The sequence below is a fragment of the Eleutherodactylus coqui genome, chromosome 9 (genome assembly GCF_035609145.1).
Source record: "Eleutherodactylus coqui strain aEleCoq1 chromosome 9, aEleCoq1.hap1, whole genome shotgun sequence".
Taxonomy (NCBI): Eukaryota; Metazoa; Chordata; class Amphibia; order Anura; family Eleutherodactylidae; genus Eleutherodactylus; species Eleutherodactylus coqui.
Window position 1 is genome coordinate 117,144,993 of NC_089845.1, and position 16,906 is coordinate 117,161,898.

The 16,906-nt window shown below is 39.7% G+C and overlaps 1 protein-coding gene across 1 annotated transcript in view; it reads left to right on the forward strand.

The window, feature by feature from the left end:
- The window catches only part of RGS22 (regulator of G protein signaling 22), a 92,775-nt gene that overhangs the window by 27,235 nt on the left and 48,634 nt on the right, over positions 1 to 16,906 (forward strand). Inside the window, exons 9-14 of the mRNA XM_066578395.1 lie at positions 208 to 369; positions 455 to 635; positions 937 to 1,085; positions 5,168 to 5,279; positions 9,682 to 9,804; positions 12,317 to 12,418. Coding sequence (XP_066434492.1) covers positions 208 to 369; positions 455 to 635; positions 937 to 1,085; positions 5,168 to 5,279; positions 9,682 to 9,804; positions 12,317 to 12,418 — 829 coding nt within the window. The remainder of the gene's footprint in view (positions 1 to 207; positions 370 to 454; positions 636 to 936; positions 1,086 to 5,167; positions 5,280 to 9,681; positions 9,805 to 12,316; positions 12,419 to 16,906) is intronic.

A 16,906-nucleotide genomic window follows, 5' to 3' on the forward strand; every position in this document is an offset into this window, starting at 1 on the left:
TCTTGAATTGTGGACCCCTCCAATAGCTTCTAATACTATATCTCTCAGCCATAGCAGATGTTTAGGGGTGTGCATAAAGTACAAAACAATTGACATACAATTGAGTATGTATCTAGAGACAGAACAATAAGAATAATAATCATAAATATAGTAACAAAGTAGAAAAACTTTACTAAGCCGTAGTCTGTATTTTTTTACTCTTTCAAGACATCTTAACAAGATGAAAAAACTGTATATGGTGGTAACTGGGGAGCAATACCTTCAGAAAGAAGTCCTGGCAAGACTGAACCTTCTAGACACAAATCAATGGCATGAAAGTCATCTACAAATTGTGCAGACTGAAATAGCCAAACCGCTGCTCCTGTACTGGTAAGAACACAAAATGATCACTTATAAATCTATATTGAAAAGTCTTATTTCTTCACCATCTTAAATATATCCATTTATTTTTAAGGGGCCCAAGATTTTGTTTGTCCAATTCTCTATCAGCAAATAAAGTTAATGCGGATCTCAAATTACATTATGACCGGCAACTCAGGCCAAAGAGAGACGCTGACCCTTTTGCACAAACAATAACCCTGCTACCTCTCAGACCCAAATCTTGTATGCCCCGGATTGTCACCTCAAGTTGTTCGGTAGGTGCCCCCACATATTATATTTTGTCCAGTAATGCAAAGTCACGTACCTGTCAATAACTTGGGGCTTCTGCAGTTATTCTCCATACAGAAGATATGTACTTAGCTAGGGAGAAATGCAGTTTGTAATTGTTGAACATGATTAATAGGATGACTGTGGTGTTCGAGTGTGCTGTTTATTAAAAGTGATGTAGCGCTATGAAATATGTTAATACTTTACAAATAGTGGGAGATAGATAGCACATTGTCTAGTAAAATATTCTACTTTGCTTTCTAATATGCTGATTGTATATTTTTAAAGGTGAATGAAAAGAATCAAGCCTGTCCTAAAGCAATTAAAAGCGCCACTTCCCCTACGCTGTCTAGAAGACTGATATCTGCAAATTTATTGCTACAGAAAAAAGAAATAAGGAGCTCCCTGGGCAGTGCAACACAGGCAAATGAAAACGGGTAAAATGCTGACCTACATCTGGTAACGATGTGGCCATGGCCATTCTACCACTTAAAGGGAACCTGTCACCGGGTTCATGCTGCCTGAACCACGGACATCATGAACCCAGGACAGATATGGATCAGTCACAGAGGCAGAATTGTCTAATAATCAATCAAAAAAAGCCCTTCACAGTTTAGACAAAGTGAAATTAGAATCAATAAACTTTAATAGATATATTTAAAACCAAAAACACAAATAGGGCACTACACACACAGCCTCTATATATCAAGAGGTTTACAAGTCTCTATGACAAAAGAGACTATCACCACGATTTACTATACATCCGGAGGCCCTTATATGGGTACACTCCTGGTACGTGGTGAAAGGGAAACGCAGGAACTAATAGATCAAAAAATTCCTTTTCAGATTATTTTTTTCACACTTTTTGTCCTTGCTCTACACGTGTTCATATTTGGGAATATTTTCTTGGGGTAGATTAATTCTCATCATTACCCCAAAATTTCCTCTAATACGTGTTTATGAAAAGATGCAAGGTAGGGAAGTATTTTTTCTCCTTTATTTTAGGATTATGGAATTATTTAGGTGATAGTATGGTAGAGACATTTATTATGAGATGCTATATTGTCTCCAAATATCTCAACACTATCACCTCATATACTTCCGTAGTGTACAGAGAAGGTACAGACAGTAATCTACTTTTTGAACAGAATTACTCTTATGAACAGCACTTTTTGTTTTCACATATACTTCAGATGTCAACTAGTAGTACTATATATAATCTCGATCTAGGTCTTAGTTTTCTCTCTCTCGACGCGTTTCACCGTTCATAGAACGGATCATCAGGAGATCTTATTAGTTAGTACCATCTGTATTTAGTCGTATCTGTTCCAGTATTTTAAAGAACAGTAACATAAATCAATATCTGTTCCGGCGTTTTTGAGAACAGTGACATATATCATATGTTACACTTCTACATCCCTTCAGTTATAGGAGCAGAAAGACAGTGGCCGATGTCGTCACTATACTGTTTGGTTGTTTAAGCAAGTAACCACCAATCACATAAGTAATATTCGTTTATCGAAATATTCGTTTATCTGAGTATTTTCTGTGAGCTAGAGAAGCAGCTATACAGTGCACTGTAGTAGCGATTCGTATATTGTGCACGTAATTTTCTTTAGGCTTTCTTTTTTATATATATATAGCTCATAAGTAACTCTGCTATCTAATAAGGAAATTTTCTTATGTATAAGGGGTATTGGATGTATTGTCTCTTTTTTATATATTTTTTGCATCCAGCTGGCCAGGGTAACAAGACCCTATAATATATGCGATTGCTGTACCAATTGAGGAGTGTGGCCTATATTTCATTGGCATCTCCTTAGTAACCCAATCGCATCTATGTTCGTTGTGAAGCTGCAAAGTGTATGCAGAAAACACAGTATGCTAGGACGCAAGCAAAATCAGAGACTAGCATAAGTAGATTGTCATTCTGACTAGAGATATAGTTTTCCTTGCTATAGGTTGTATAGTCTTTTCTGCTATGCTATAGAAGTGTCCATATGTATAGGATCAGAGAGGTAGCGCCTCTGGCCTTAGTGGTAGGTCAGGGCTATACTATACTATACTATATCTCTCAGCCATAGCAGATGTTTAGGGGTGTGCATAAAGTACAAAACAATTGACATACAATTGAGTATGTATCTAGAGACAGAACAATAAGAATAATAATCATAAATATAGTAACAAAGTAGAAAAACTTTACTAAGCCGTAGTCTGTATTTTTTTACTCTTTCAAGACATCTTAACAAGATGAAAAAACTGTATATGGTGGTAACTGGGGAGCAATACCTTCAGAAAGAAGTCCTGGCAAGACTGAACCTTCTAGACACAAATCAATGGCATGAAAGTCATCTACAAATTGTGCAGACTGAAATAGCCAAACCGCTGCTCCTGTACTGGTAAGAACACAAAATGATCACTTATAAATCTATATTGAAAAGTCTTATTTCTTCACCATCTTAAATATATCCATTTATTTTTAAGGGGCCCAAGATTTTGTTTGTCCAATTCTCTATCAGCAAATAAAGTTAATGCGGATCTCAAATTACATTATGACCGGCAACTCAGGCCAAAGAGAGACGCTGACCCTTTTGCACAAACAATAACCCTGCTACCTCTCAGACCCAAATCTTGTATGCCCCGGATTGTCACCTCAAGTTGTTCGGTAGGTGCCCCCACATATTATATTTTGTCCAGTAATGCAAAGTCACGTACCTGTCAATAACTTGGGGCTTCTGCAGTTATTCTCCATACAGAAGATATGTACTTAGCTAGGGAGAAATGCAGTTTGTAATTGTTGAACATGATTAATAGGATGACTGTGGTGTTCGAGTGTGCTGTTTATTAAAAGTGATGTAGCGCTATGAAATATGTTAATACTTTACAAATAGTGGGAGATAGATAGCACATTGTCTAGTAAAATATTCTACTTTGCTTTCTAATATGCTGATTGTATATTTTTAAAGGTGAATGAAAAGAATCAAGCCTGTCCTAAAGCAATTAAAAGCGCCACTTCCCCTACGCTGTCTAGAAGACTGATATCTGCAAATTTATTGCTACAGAAAAAAGAAATAAGGAGCTCCCTGGGCAGTGCAACACAGGCAAATGAAAACGGGTAAAATGCTGACCTACATCTGGTAACGATGTGGCCATGGCCATTCTACCACTTAAAGGGAACCTGTCACCGGGTTCATGCTGCCTGAACCACGGACATCATGAACCCAGGACAGATATGGATATGCACAGTGCTCTGTGTATGTGTTATTCTGAAACGCTGCAGCCTTTTAGAATAAACATTCTTTAAGGTTCAACCCGGAACGGAGCTCTAGAGTCAAAGAGGCTGGCCATGCTATTGACTATACACAAAAGAGGAAAGAGTTGTCGATCTACATACTTCAGGCGGCAAGAGGCCAGCACATCTTGACTTGGAGCTCTGTCTCAGGTCAAACTTTGAAGTGTGTTTAATCTGAAGTGCCACAGCGCTTTAGAATAACATACACAGAGACAATGGGCATACCTGTCCGTGTTCAGGCTGCCCGTGGCTTGAGCAGCTTGAATCCATTGACAGATTCCCTTCAATTCATGGAAACGTAGACGAATATGCCACAAAAATTACTCCCTTTATTACCCTAGGCACTCCTTCAAAAACAAACCATGGCTGTAATCTCAATACCATATTGTCTAAGTGTCCAGCTTTAGTGACATCAGTGTTACCCCTAATTTTGGTACACATATCAAACTGTCCATATACTAGGACCATAAGGTATCTTCAAGTCTAACTCCTTGCAACTCTTCCCAACTGCAGTGTTCATACAGTAGGTAAAGGTAAAGTTCCCTAGTGCAAGCACCGAGTCATGACTGACTCCTAGGGTGACGTCACATTGGGACATTTTCTTGGCAGACTGTTTTTGTGGGGTCGTTTGCCATTGCCTTCCTCAGTCATCTTTCAGGTGGTGAGCGAGAGCTTAGGACTGCATTCCTGCTGCCTTAACATTCTGCGCCACTCGAGTAGTGTTGGCCAAACAGTATAGTCATTGGCAATATCAGTATACCAACCATACAGAATAACTGTGCCAGCCACATAACAGTGACCATAATACTGAGTGCAATGCACAGTGGAGCTGAACATAGTTCTACATTGCTTTGTACTCTGATAAATCAAATGCTGAAAAGTAATTTCATGTTAGTAGAGTAGATATATAGTATTCTGGGTCATCACCTGGAGTCCAGGACTGTCTCACTGAATTCTGGAACCTTGGTGGTCAGTGTGTTGAGGAGTCACATGTACCCACCCAGGTTAAAAAGTGATAAAATCCCATGAGTATTGTGAGTGCAATAATGAAATATACTTCCTACATGTTCCAGACATCACTGATTAAAAGTGTGGCATTAGCATTCAATCTAAAGCGCCAGTTACCCTATGTAACAGTATGGCTAAAACCATTGATACCGTACATTTATGAAAGTTTGAAGTCTAATCAGAACTTCATATAGGTAAAAGATTATTATTTTTTATTAGGACGCACATTAGATCCTTGAACTCCAGACCAGCAACTGTACATGCAAGTGTAGTCAAGGAAAGAGCGGGATCAAAGTCTCACAGAAGTGACATGGAACAAGATGCTCTATCAGTAAGTACATATTCAGTAACAAGTAAAAGTGAAATGGACTTTTTTACATTATGGTTTAGTAAAGCCAGACACACGGGAAGATTTATTAATAATTGTCCAAACACAAGACAGAACAAACCTAGATGAGGCTGGCAGACATTTTTCACAATGGAGCATGGTGTATGATAAATTTGGTACCTCCTCCAAGAGACTAGACACTTGTCGCTTGTTCACTTCACCTCTTTCTTTTCACCATTTATAAATCTGACACATTTTATGACTTCTCTCAGTGAGCTGTAAAAAGTGTCCCAAAACACTCAGTAAAAAGCACTTAGTAACTGTGGTGCATGGCATGCCTGCAAATTGTTTGGCTCAATTTAAGCCTGAATTCTCGCACATTTTGATTAATTAATCTGCCCGACAATTCATCATAAAGTGACTTATTTTGCAAGACATTTCGTGTACAGTACATTTTGCATACTTTTGACCTGCAGCATGTGTATTAGTATATGTGCAAGGCAAGGGTGTACATACGATAGAGGCAGACCTTATCACTGCTCTGAGACCCACAGAGAGAGCGGGACTAGCGATGTTTGATACAACCCCCTTTTTCTACTGGGTGGCTGGAAATAGTACAGAACTCCCCTTTGCAGAGGAACTAAATTGCTCGAAAACAAGGGGCTTTGGAAATGTAATGTCTTAAAGAATACCTGCAATTTTTTAAATTAAATGTACAGAATAGGCGATTCTTATCATTTTTGGTATAGGTTTTATTAGCCTATTCTGTACATTTTTCTAAAAAACACCTCTTCTGCTATTTAGCTGGGTTAAGACGGGGCTGTGAAATCCGTATTCACCTAGCTGTATAACAGTAGAGGACACTCTATCCTGCTGTGTCTGTACCTGTTCTCTATAGAATAGCTGAAGACACAATTGTTCTGTTTTATATAACAGTTTATTAGTAAGTGTCTCTACATATAATTAATTTTCGAGAGCCTTGTGTCCCATCACCCCCATCTTTTACTCCTCTCCCTTTTCCGTTCCGCTAATATGCTGCCATCCTCAGACGCTGTGAAGGGAAGCCGTTCTATTCTGCAGATAGCCTCTCCCCTCACAGTGCTCCCTTCCCGCTGGACCCGATGCATTGTCAGGGGCTTAGTGCATCAGGTTGTGACACATAGTACTGTACACCTGATGCACTGAGAGCCCTGACAGTGCATCAGGTCTGGCAGGTAGCGAATGCTGTGAGGGAAGAAGTTGTCTGCACAATAGAACAGCTTCCCTTCACAGTGGCTGGGGATGGCAGCATATTAATGGGATGGGAGAGGGTGTGGAGTAAAACAAAGAGATGGTGGGACACTGGAAGCACAAAGCTCTAGAAAATAAATTCTATATAATGGAGACACTTGTTAATAAACTGGTATATGCAAACAGAACAGTTGTGTCTGCAGCTGTTCTATAAAGACCAGGTGCAGACAAAGCATGATGGACCACCCTCTACTGTTATACAGCTAGGTGAAGACTGATTTCTCAGCCCCATCTTCAGCTACCTGCATAGCAGAAGAGGGGTTTTGTAAGAAATAATGTGCAGAATAAGCTAATAAAACCCATTGGAAAAATACTGAGAATCGCCTATTCCAAATATTTAAAAAAATGTAGGTACTCTTTAAGGGTCTTGGAAAGGGAGTGGAAGGGAAAACAAACACCCAATTTTGATCTTTGCTATAGGGACACCACTTTTCTATGTATAGTACACTACTGGTGCAAGGTAAGATGATAATGATCAGTTCTGTAGGATATGCCTGGTATAGATGCACTTGTGTTGGACAATCACCAAGTAGCAACTATCATTCAGTTTAAGTTTTCTGAAACATACATTTAGGGCTCGGTGAGATGAGCGTTTTTTTCACGTATGAATAGCCGCGCAAGAAAAAAACCGCACATCACGTGTAGAAAAATTGTGTGAACCGGTGCATTTGCACTCACATGTCCTATCTTTTGCAGTTGCGATTTTTTTTTCATGCTTGTAAAAATCGAACATGTGAACGCTTTCATTGGAAAGCATTGGTTCTAACAGAGCCGCTTTTTTCGTGCACCTATTCATGCGTGAAAAAACGCTCATTTGACAGCGATCCATACACTGTATACTTTTCACGCAGATACAAGTACATGTTTACAAGTATGTTTGTATGTATTTAAGGTTACATGCACAAATCCATCTACATTACAAGCTTGTACAAGGTTCTCAGATAGCACAGCTATTACGCTTTATGGCAATGATCCGACAGCCTTTTATTGCGGAGACTCGGAAGTTTACTACCATACTGGGAAATGACTTAATATCAATTGGTTTACTGCCCAAAGCAACACCAGAAAAAAACTGAGGATTTTATTTTTTGCTCTTCCAAGAATAAATGATTGCTATCTGAATTTTACTCCAGGGGCTGCCCCGGGCCATCTATGACATGCAACCTTAAAATAGTGTAAAATGGAGAGATCTAAGACCAGAGTAAACAAGCTCCCTGTTGGGATAGGAGAGTGATCCATGATAAACTGTCAATATATATAAAGAAAAAAATACTTAAAAACTTCTGGTATTGATGGAGCATTCTTGGAATATGAGACTATAGTTCCATGAGCAATTAGTAATTGTAAGAAGATTGTGTGAATAGTTGCAGGCTTATACAGCTTGCTATAAATCCCAAATGCTTAAAGATGGATTATGGGGATCTAGGGAAGTGATGACTGTCTTCTTGAGACTGTAAAAACACTGCCAGGGTGGGAGTTCCAGCCCAGGTCAAATAGCCACTCATGATCCTTGGTGTGATTTCATACTTTACTAGCATATGCTGCTACTCTGGTCTCGTGCCACGGACTTGTCCCCTTGACAACTGTTCTGAGACACTTTTCAATACAAACAGCAGTGTTAAACTCATGACCTCATAGGATTACTTGAATGTACTACAAATAAACTCTTTGCCAGTACAAATAGTCCATCCCCAAGTAAAGTCTGATTCCATCAGTTTCTTAATCTGGATTTAGGTCTTCCAGGAAGAAAAAATTAATTTACATTACAAATTTGTCTGCTAAGTATTTTCACCCAGAAGTGCATGTACGTCAGGGGGGTTAAGATTGGTTGGAGGTTTGCTTTTATTAGTAATTTATTCATTATGTTGAAAATTAGAGTACAGGGAAAGTATCACATCACCATTTTTTCATCACGTACAATGGAAAAGGACTCGTTTATAACCACAAGTGCTAGAAGGCAACTTTGTGAACATCTAAGGTCCCTGCCAAAAATATCTGCAAGATGTAGATAATTCCTTCCAAACTTAAAAGGATTCTCTACTTTAGATCATTCCTTCTTCTAAGAAAAGTCCTTTCCAAATAAACTGATCACAAAGTATTCCCCAGCTGGGACCTCCAGCAATTAGGGAAAACCTGGCTATGTGTTCAATTTCCCTGCAGCACCACCATAGTTGAAATGAAGCATTACACAATGCTCACACTTGGAGTAATGCAGGACAGGACAGGAGCGAATTGCTATCCAGCGACTGTTTGAAGGATAGCTGTTCAATGTAAACAATGGTGGATTATCATAAGGACGATTTGGCGACTGCTGGGTGGTCAGACAGGATAAACTTTCTTTCAGCAGCTGCAGACTCGTTACAGCTGGTCCATGTGAAGCCTGCTGCTCCCCCTTTCTTCTTTTAGTACATTACGGGCTTTGCCATGGACCAGCTGTAATGGGATTACAGAGTCCGAGGAAAGTTTATCGTGAAGTGCTGGCTGCAATTTAGGAGATGGGAGCTCCCTGGACTGTGAGGGGTCTAAAATTATGGGGGGGTTACAAGTTGTGCTAACAGCCCAGAGTCCCGGTTGTACTTAATTTGCCACTGCATGTAAAGCCACTCTTATTGAAAGCAATAGTCTGTCCATGTTGTGCATGAACATGCTGTGTACTCCAGAGCAAGGGACACTCTTTGTAGCTATTTTGCTAACAGGCCCTAAAGAAGTGGATGAGGTGGGGGTTGCTCCCTCTATTAATTAAGAAATCCATAGGAGGGTATTCAACTCTAAGTCTGCAATAGCAGCTGAACAAGACTGTTATTTTCTAAAAAAGTAGCTCTGAATGTGCAATTTCCCCTTTAAACATTAGAAAGATCAATATAGATCAATATAAATAAATATAGTAAAGATCAAATAAGTGTCCGTTGGTTCAATGGCCGACAAGAGTAACATCTACAAAACATGTGCGTGTTCTCTCTGTTTGCGTATGGGTTTACTCTGGACTGAAGGGTAATCCGAAAACATGCATATCACTATATACAGCGATATAGACCTTTTTTGTTGTAAATAACAAATTAATAAAGGGTAGAAGGTTGTTTTGAAGATAAGTAACGGCTGTACATCTTGGTTACAGAGCGCAGATACAAACTACAGTGTTCTGAAGAGCTCCAAGATGGAGGTAATGTTGCAAGCTCTGCATCTGGACTCCCGGGCTGGTTATTTCTTCACTACATTCTGTGAGCAGTCAGGGAACAAGGTATGCTAGAGAAGAGCCTACAATGAATATCTTGTAATTGGTCATTAGGAAAATGCAGATCTGCTTGTACCATGAGTATCCTGGTCTAGAACACTGCGTTCTGTCGTACAGAGACAGTTCATAGACAAGCCCAAGAGTATGATAAATCATGAAAATGACAAAATACTGCTTGTTGGTCTAAATATTGTGATGTAAATGCTCTTACAATGTTATTTCTATGACCATGTTGGGCTATGACCTTCTTTGTTATTTGTAATGTCTTTTTTATAGTCATATTCTCACTATTTAAGCTGTAATGGCCAATAAGTCAGTCGCTGGTAGCAGGTCCTTATGTTAACATGTTGCAATAATTTATTCCCATCCTTAGGGTTTGTTTAATATCATGAAGAAAAATTACAAAGTCAAGTTGACAGTTAAATGTTTGTAACATGTGCATTTACAGCTCCCAGTATGGCATGAACAATAGTAAGGGTATGGTGGGAATTGTTTCACAAACAGGAATGCTGTTATCCATCATCTCACTGCAGACCACATAAGTGGATCCATTATATGACATTCAGTGACTCACAGATGCCATCTTGTCTGATTGGAGTCATTCTTTTTAAAATCTTTTTTTCTTCTCTTCAACATTCGGCCCAGATCGCCATGACAATATTTCACGACATCTTGCCTCAGCAGAATTTGCTATCCAGATGTTTTTGGCTCCTCACTATTGCAGCACATCCGCATCATTGTATACCTACAGAAACATCTCATGTTGTCACCCACTATACCCTTGAAAATTATATGGCCATGAAGTGTGTCCCCTGAAAATAGTTTCACACATATTGCCTACTAATTATGAATGTTGGCCCTAGTTCTCCTGAAACACCTCAATGCCCCCATAAAACTATTAATGCTACTCCTGATAAGATCACTGCCCATAGTGCCTTTTATAAACCTCAGTGCCATCCATAGTGTGCTCTAAAAATATAAGCGTGACAAATATTGCCTCCTTATAACAAGAGTGACTCCCATAGTGCTCCTGAAAGTACTGATGCCACTTATAGTGCTCCTTGAAACACAATGTACATTACTTCGCCATGCCATCTTTAACGCCCTATTCTCTTACCAGTCTCTATGCATGGCATTCCATCTCACGCCACCACTGTTCTTAGTTGACACGTTTCTGCTGTGTTGGTCCTTGTGGGTTTCTTAAGGACCCATCCTGATCCCTTTTTGCATGACCAGTTTAATTTGTTTGGTTCTTGAGTTCTGTGCCGGTGGGATATTCCTGTTTTATCTTTTACTGATCCATCTTGATTTTGACCATATCCTCCTGTTTGTTGCCTGGCCTGACCTTCTGCCTGAATTCTGTTTGAAGAGTGAACTCTTCCTGCCCTAACCACAATTGACTATGATTACTGTCTGCTGTGACTGTACTGTGCATTGGTGCTTTTTGTCCAACCATATGTCAGCCATTCCTAGCCAAGACTACTCAGGGGGTAGGGACCTTGGGATTCCTTATGATTCCTTGCGGTGGTTACTGGTGAATAACTCACAATCACTTAGACTCCATTCCTTGGCTTAGCTTTAAGCCAAATTCATTAGTGACCCTGTAGCTCCACACTACCATCTCTATTGACCTTGGGTCACCTTTTTTGCTATTAACTGGCAACTTAAAATACAGTAAGCTTTCTGCTAGTGGAAGACTGAGTCAGTACTAGCGAATGCTGTTCTACTACTACAGAAACATATCGTAGAGGCAAGGGTAGGAGGAGGTCAGAGGTGGAAGAGACAGTCTACTTATATACTGTATGTTGTCTCCTCAACTCACAATGGGGTGAACTCAATCAAAGGGTGGGATATTGGCTGCGCAGTGTCACAGGATTACCAAAGCCAGCTCAAGACATTGTCTCAGGACTCAGACAGGACACTGCTTCTCCCGAGTTCAGCAAACCAGCTGTGACTTCAATAGCCGGTTTGGCCAAACCGGAGAAACCAACTGGATTCAACGCCTGCTCCCTAATCTGAAAAATATGCTCCTAGTCATCAAAATCTAAATGTTATTCTTATAAAGAGAGGGTTTAACTGGTAAAGCACCAGAGTCAACATGTCGTCACTGTGTTTATGTCTAAAGCCAACTGATATCTTCCAGGAGCTGTTGACCAAGACACCCAAATCACTTTCTCTTCAGTGCATTGATATCTCCCCCAGTGGTGTCCTAATTGTCTGCCATGTTTTTGGGAGAAGAGCTGCCTTTAAGTCCAGCCGCGTTTAGAAATTATGGAATAGCCAGATCACTAGGAAAATGATCTGTACTTATTTTATTGACCACTTTTACATTTATTGGAATAAAGTATTTCTAATCCTGTACAAACCTTTTAATTTATCAAAAAAAAAGAAAAAGGGCAAAAAAAATTTTAAGCACTCTTGCCAAATAGCTATCTGGATTTCTGTAGATGCTAGGGAATTCACCAAGTAGGCAGTTTTCATAATGATATCTCAATACCGAACTGTTATTTTATTTCAGCTGTGGAAGAATGGTGTCCACTTCTGGTTTGATCTACAGTCATATCATCACTTGTTCTACCAAGAGACTCTGCAACCTTTTAAACTACGCAGACATTCCCAAGTAAGTGGTAAATCTTAGGAACGAAATGTTATGTGCTGAGTATGAACAGATTGCATAATGTTCTTCATATTTGGTGATTCTTATGAATTCCACTTAGGGAATATTGTCTTCATTAGTGAGATGGACCCTTGTCTGAACCCAAAACAAATGATGTATACCCCTATCAAATCTCCTGAATCTCAGTACAGGATTATTAGAAACCGAGCTTGTGCTTTTATAATAAATCATCAAAAATATCAACATCCAGATATTGAATGGAAAATGTTAGTATTCATTTCTGAAAGTTCCATGCTATGTGCCATAACTTATACAGAATATATAGAATATGATTATGTTAATGGCAGCTCCCTACAGGTTGGATTTAAATATCTGTCACAAAGGGCTGTTTGAAAAAAAATATGTATTTCTGGCTGGTCAAGATTTCTTGCTGCCCAAAGCAGGAGTTTTAAAGTGCATCGCTCTCCTGGACCTTGACGTTTTTTTTATCAAACATCTATCACACATTCAGTCATTTAATTTCATGTAAGGGAAGTATTCTTCATAACCCAAAACTTATGATCAGTTGTTTGGACACAGTATAAAAATGATTGTACGAAAACATTTAAAAAATAATCATTTTTAATTAAGAAATTGGGCCCTGTCTCATTTGGCGCCCTAAGTGGTTGCCTACTCATGCAACCCCTTGACCCATCCATGCTGAAAGGATGGAATAAACCAGAGCAGCAAGAAAATGATCTGCCCTCGTATACCATTACAAATTTCAAATGTATGGTGGCTTCACAAACAGGTTTTCGTGGTAGTTTTAATGCAGTTTTTTTTGCCAAAGCCAGAAGTGGGTCAAGCAGGTAGTAGAAGTCCTTTCTTTATCTTTTCTACGTCTTTTTTTTTTAATCCACTTTTGGCTTTGGCTCAAAAAAAGGAAAAAAAATTAACGCGAGTGTATGCATAATTACCTGTGCATTTGCGGCGCGTTTTTGCAAAATGAGCGTTGCGTATTTGTGTGCACAAGTAAGTGTTTTACTGACTTTTTGCATGCAAAAAATTATGTGCATTTGTGCCTGCAAAAAAAAAACACTCAACTACCTCCCAGTCATTAAAATGGGCAATTAAGTTAATTAGTTCAATATGTGATCTTTTCATGTGCAAATGCGCAGAAAAAAAACAGCATGATGCATATTTCTTTGTGCAAACAAAATGCGTGTGCACAATATGCACATGTGAATGAACCCATGGAAATCAATGAGTGGTATGTCCTGCATATTGCGTTCACAGATTTTTTGTGCTCAAATACGTGCGCATACATCCATGTGACTAAGCTCTTGGAGTTGCTGTAAGTTCTCTCTTCTGTGCAAGAAGCTGATTGACTGACTTGTAGTGCTCTCTCCTAGTTAGGCCAGTTTTACACAAATGTATTATGACCATATTTCTATGTCCATAATATGGACGTGTCCCAGCCCAATTGCAGGGTTTACTGACCCAAACTCAGAGCTGCCATAATACAACTGTGTGAAACTGCCCTAAACATTAGGTTCTTCAATGAGACACTTTCTTTAGCTGTTTTTTCCCCATCTCTGATTCCTGGACATCTGAAGGACACCTTCCTTGTTATGGTCCTCTAGCAAGGTAAATGGGAGCACTTAGTTTCCATACCTTTCAATGCCTTCAGTGCGAGTCATGGTTCTCACTCATAGCCAATGGAAAGCATTACACAAGGAAATAATGAATAGAAAAGTATGGGGTAGGTGCATTTACTGGTTCTGCAGTCCTGGTTAGATGTAAGGTATGTACACTCTTTGTCAAAAAAAAGGCAAGCACCTAGAAGGAGTTGTCGTTTTGCTACAAAACCCGGCAAGCAGTTATATCTCAGGCAGAAAAATGCATGATTAGAGTTGTGGTACAATTAGATGAACGGTCTTGCCACCCGAGGCCCTAAAAGTGGTTTCACCCTTGGCCTATAAAAAGGATCTCAGAAGCTCCTTGTGTGTAGTGGGCCTTTTTTTCTGCTTGTGTAGAGTTTGTTGACCCCTAGACGCCTAGATGCCTGTATGACACAATCTAAGAGTTTTCACCAAGTAAAATGGAGCGCATTATTGCAATGCGAGAAGCTGGATGGTCATATTGACGAATTGCGGTTTGGGCTATTCTGAACAGACACACACCCACCATTGCCTCCATATGTAGTGGTGTCTTGGACAAGAAAACTGGACTGCTATGCAATGGAATAGGGTTGTCTTCAGCAATTAATCCAGATTTTGTTTGGGCACTGATGATGTCAGTGTTTGTGTCTGGAGACCTAGGGGTAAGCGCCTTAATACTGCCTTTGCTGTGGAGTGGCACACTGCCGCCTGCTGGTGTGATGTCTGGGGGGCCATTGCATACAACAGTCAGTCAGCCATAGTAATGGTACAAAGGACAAGGATAGCTAAGTGATATGTTCAGGACATCCTGCAGCCATATGTGTTGCTTCTCTTGGCAGGAAGTCTAAGAGGCATTTTCCAGCAAGATAATGCTCGGCCGCTCACAGCAAGGGTGTCACAGGAATGCCTCCACAACACTGCCACACTTCCATGGCCAGCCCGGTTGCTAGATTAATCACTAGTAAAACTTATATGGGACCATCTGGGATGCCAATTTCTAGAGTCTACAAGTTTGCACGATCTAGAGGCTCAGCAAATGTGGACCGATATGTCGAAGCATACCATATAGAACCTGTATGCCTCGCCATATTTATCCCCAGTAAAACATGAATGGGACCACCTGGGATGCCAGCTTCGACAGTCTAAAGATTTGCACGATCTAGAAGCTCAGCAAATGGGGACAGATATGTCGAACGATACCATACAGAACCTGTATACCTCGCCATATTTATCGCCAGTAAAACATGAATGGGACCATCTGGGACGCCAGCTTCCACAGTCTAAAAGTTTGCACGATCTAGAAGCTCAGCAAACGTGAATTGATGTGCCACAGGATACCTTATGGAACCTGTATGCTTCCATGCCTGCCCGTATAACATCTTGCATCCAAGCTAGAGGCGGCCCAAAAGGCCTCCCTTCAAGGGTTCAGTTTGCCGCAATGAATTATTCGACAACTCCTTCGAGATGCAATGAGTGTATATGCAATAACCATGAGAAGCAAATTTTTGAGAGGTCAGGTCAACCTACTTTCCAGTTCACCAACAATGTATATCTTTAGAGCTCAGTCTTTCCATAACAAATATTATAACATCCAGTACTTGGGCAACATTTGTTTTATAAGCATAGCATGGAAGTAAGTGAACTGTGATGCTTTACTACATTATTGAAGAACATTACATAATAAAGTTGGGCTGTTGATATAAGATATTTTATTTTTTTTATCATTAAATTTTTATTTTATTTTCAAATTAGCAGTTGAACATGAATAAATGCTATATAGGAAATAACATGTTTTACATTAAAAAGCATACACAAAATGAACAGTGGAAGAACGCAGTTTAGTAGCTATAAGATGTAGACAATATCCCTTCTCAAAAGTTCCGTTTATGAATGAATTATAAGACCTTAAAAGGGATCAGCCATAAGCAGGTCATCTTCTGGAACACTGTCCTTGAAAACAATCATATAAACGCATGTTATCCTCTTTATGCCAACAGATAGCGCCCAAACCAAATAACACAAAACCTAAACATTGGCATCAATGAGTATTTAACGCCTCAAGGAAGTTTATAGTGGTTCCCTCCATCCGCTCCACATCTCCTCGTGCCTTACCAACGAATCTTCTCTGAATGCCAACCATCTCTCGTGTACCTTCTGCTCCGCCATTCTATTTTTAAATTCGTGAATATTTGGTGGGTCTGGGCCACGCCAGTGTTGTGCAATAAGAGTCTTGGCGGTCATGAAGGCGTGTCCTACCAGAAACCTGGCAGGAATGGGAATGTCTTCCAGACCCACTAGAAGTAAAATATGTTTAGCCGCTCTTGGAACACGAATCTGCAAGACTTTATCAAGTAAATTCAGTATGTCTTGCCAGAAGCTGGATAATTTAGGGCATGAGCAGAAGATATGTGAAAGAGTGCCCATTTGATCACATCCCCTCCAGCACAGGCCATCACCCCTCTTAAATCTGTTGCGTAAAAGCGCCGGGGAGTAATACCACCTCATTGCAATTTTTATTTGGACTTCTAATATACCCAACCCCTTAGTTGATTTTCCAGCCAGCTTAAAAGCATTTTTCCAGAGGTCCATTGGAACGTCCGTTTTTAATTCTTGTTCCCAGTTAATCATGTGGGATTTCTTTGAGATGTCATTGTTGCCTGTCAATATATCGTAAAAGGACCTAATTTCTGACTTTTTCAGATTGGGCGTTGAGTTAAGTCTATTAATGATATCACATGGAATCTTTACTGTGTGAATTAATGATCTATTAATAAAGTGGGTGACTCTAGAATATTTGAATATGTCTTGGTTGTCCAGGCCGTATGTAGTACTAAGCATTGTAAAGGGCTTC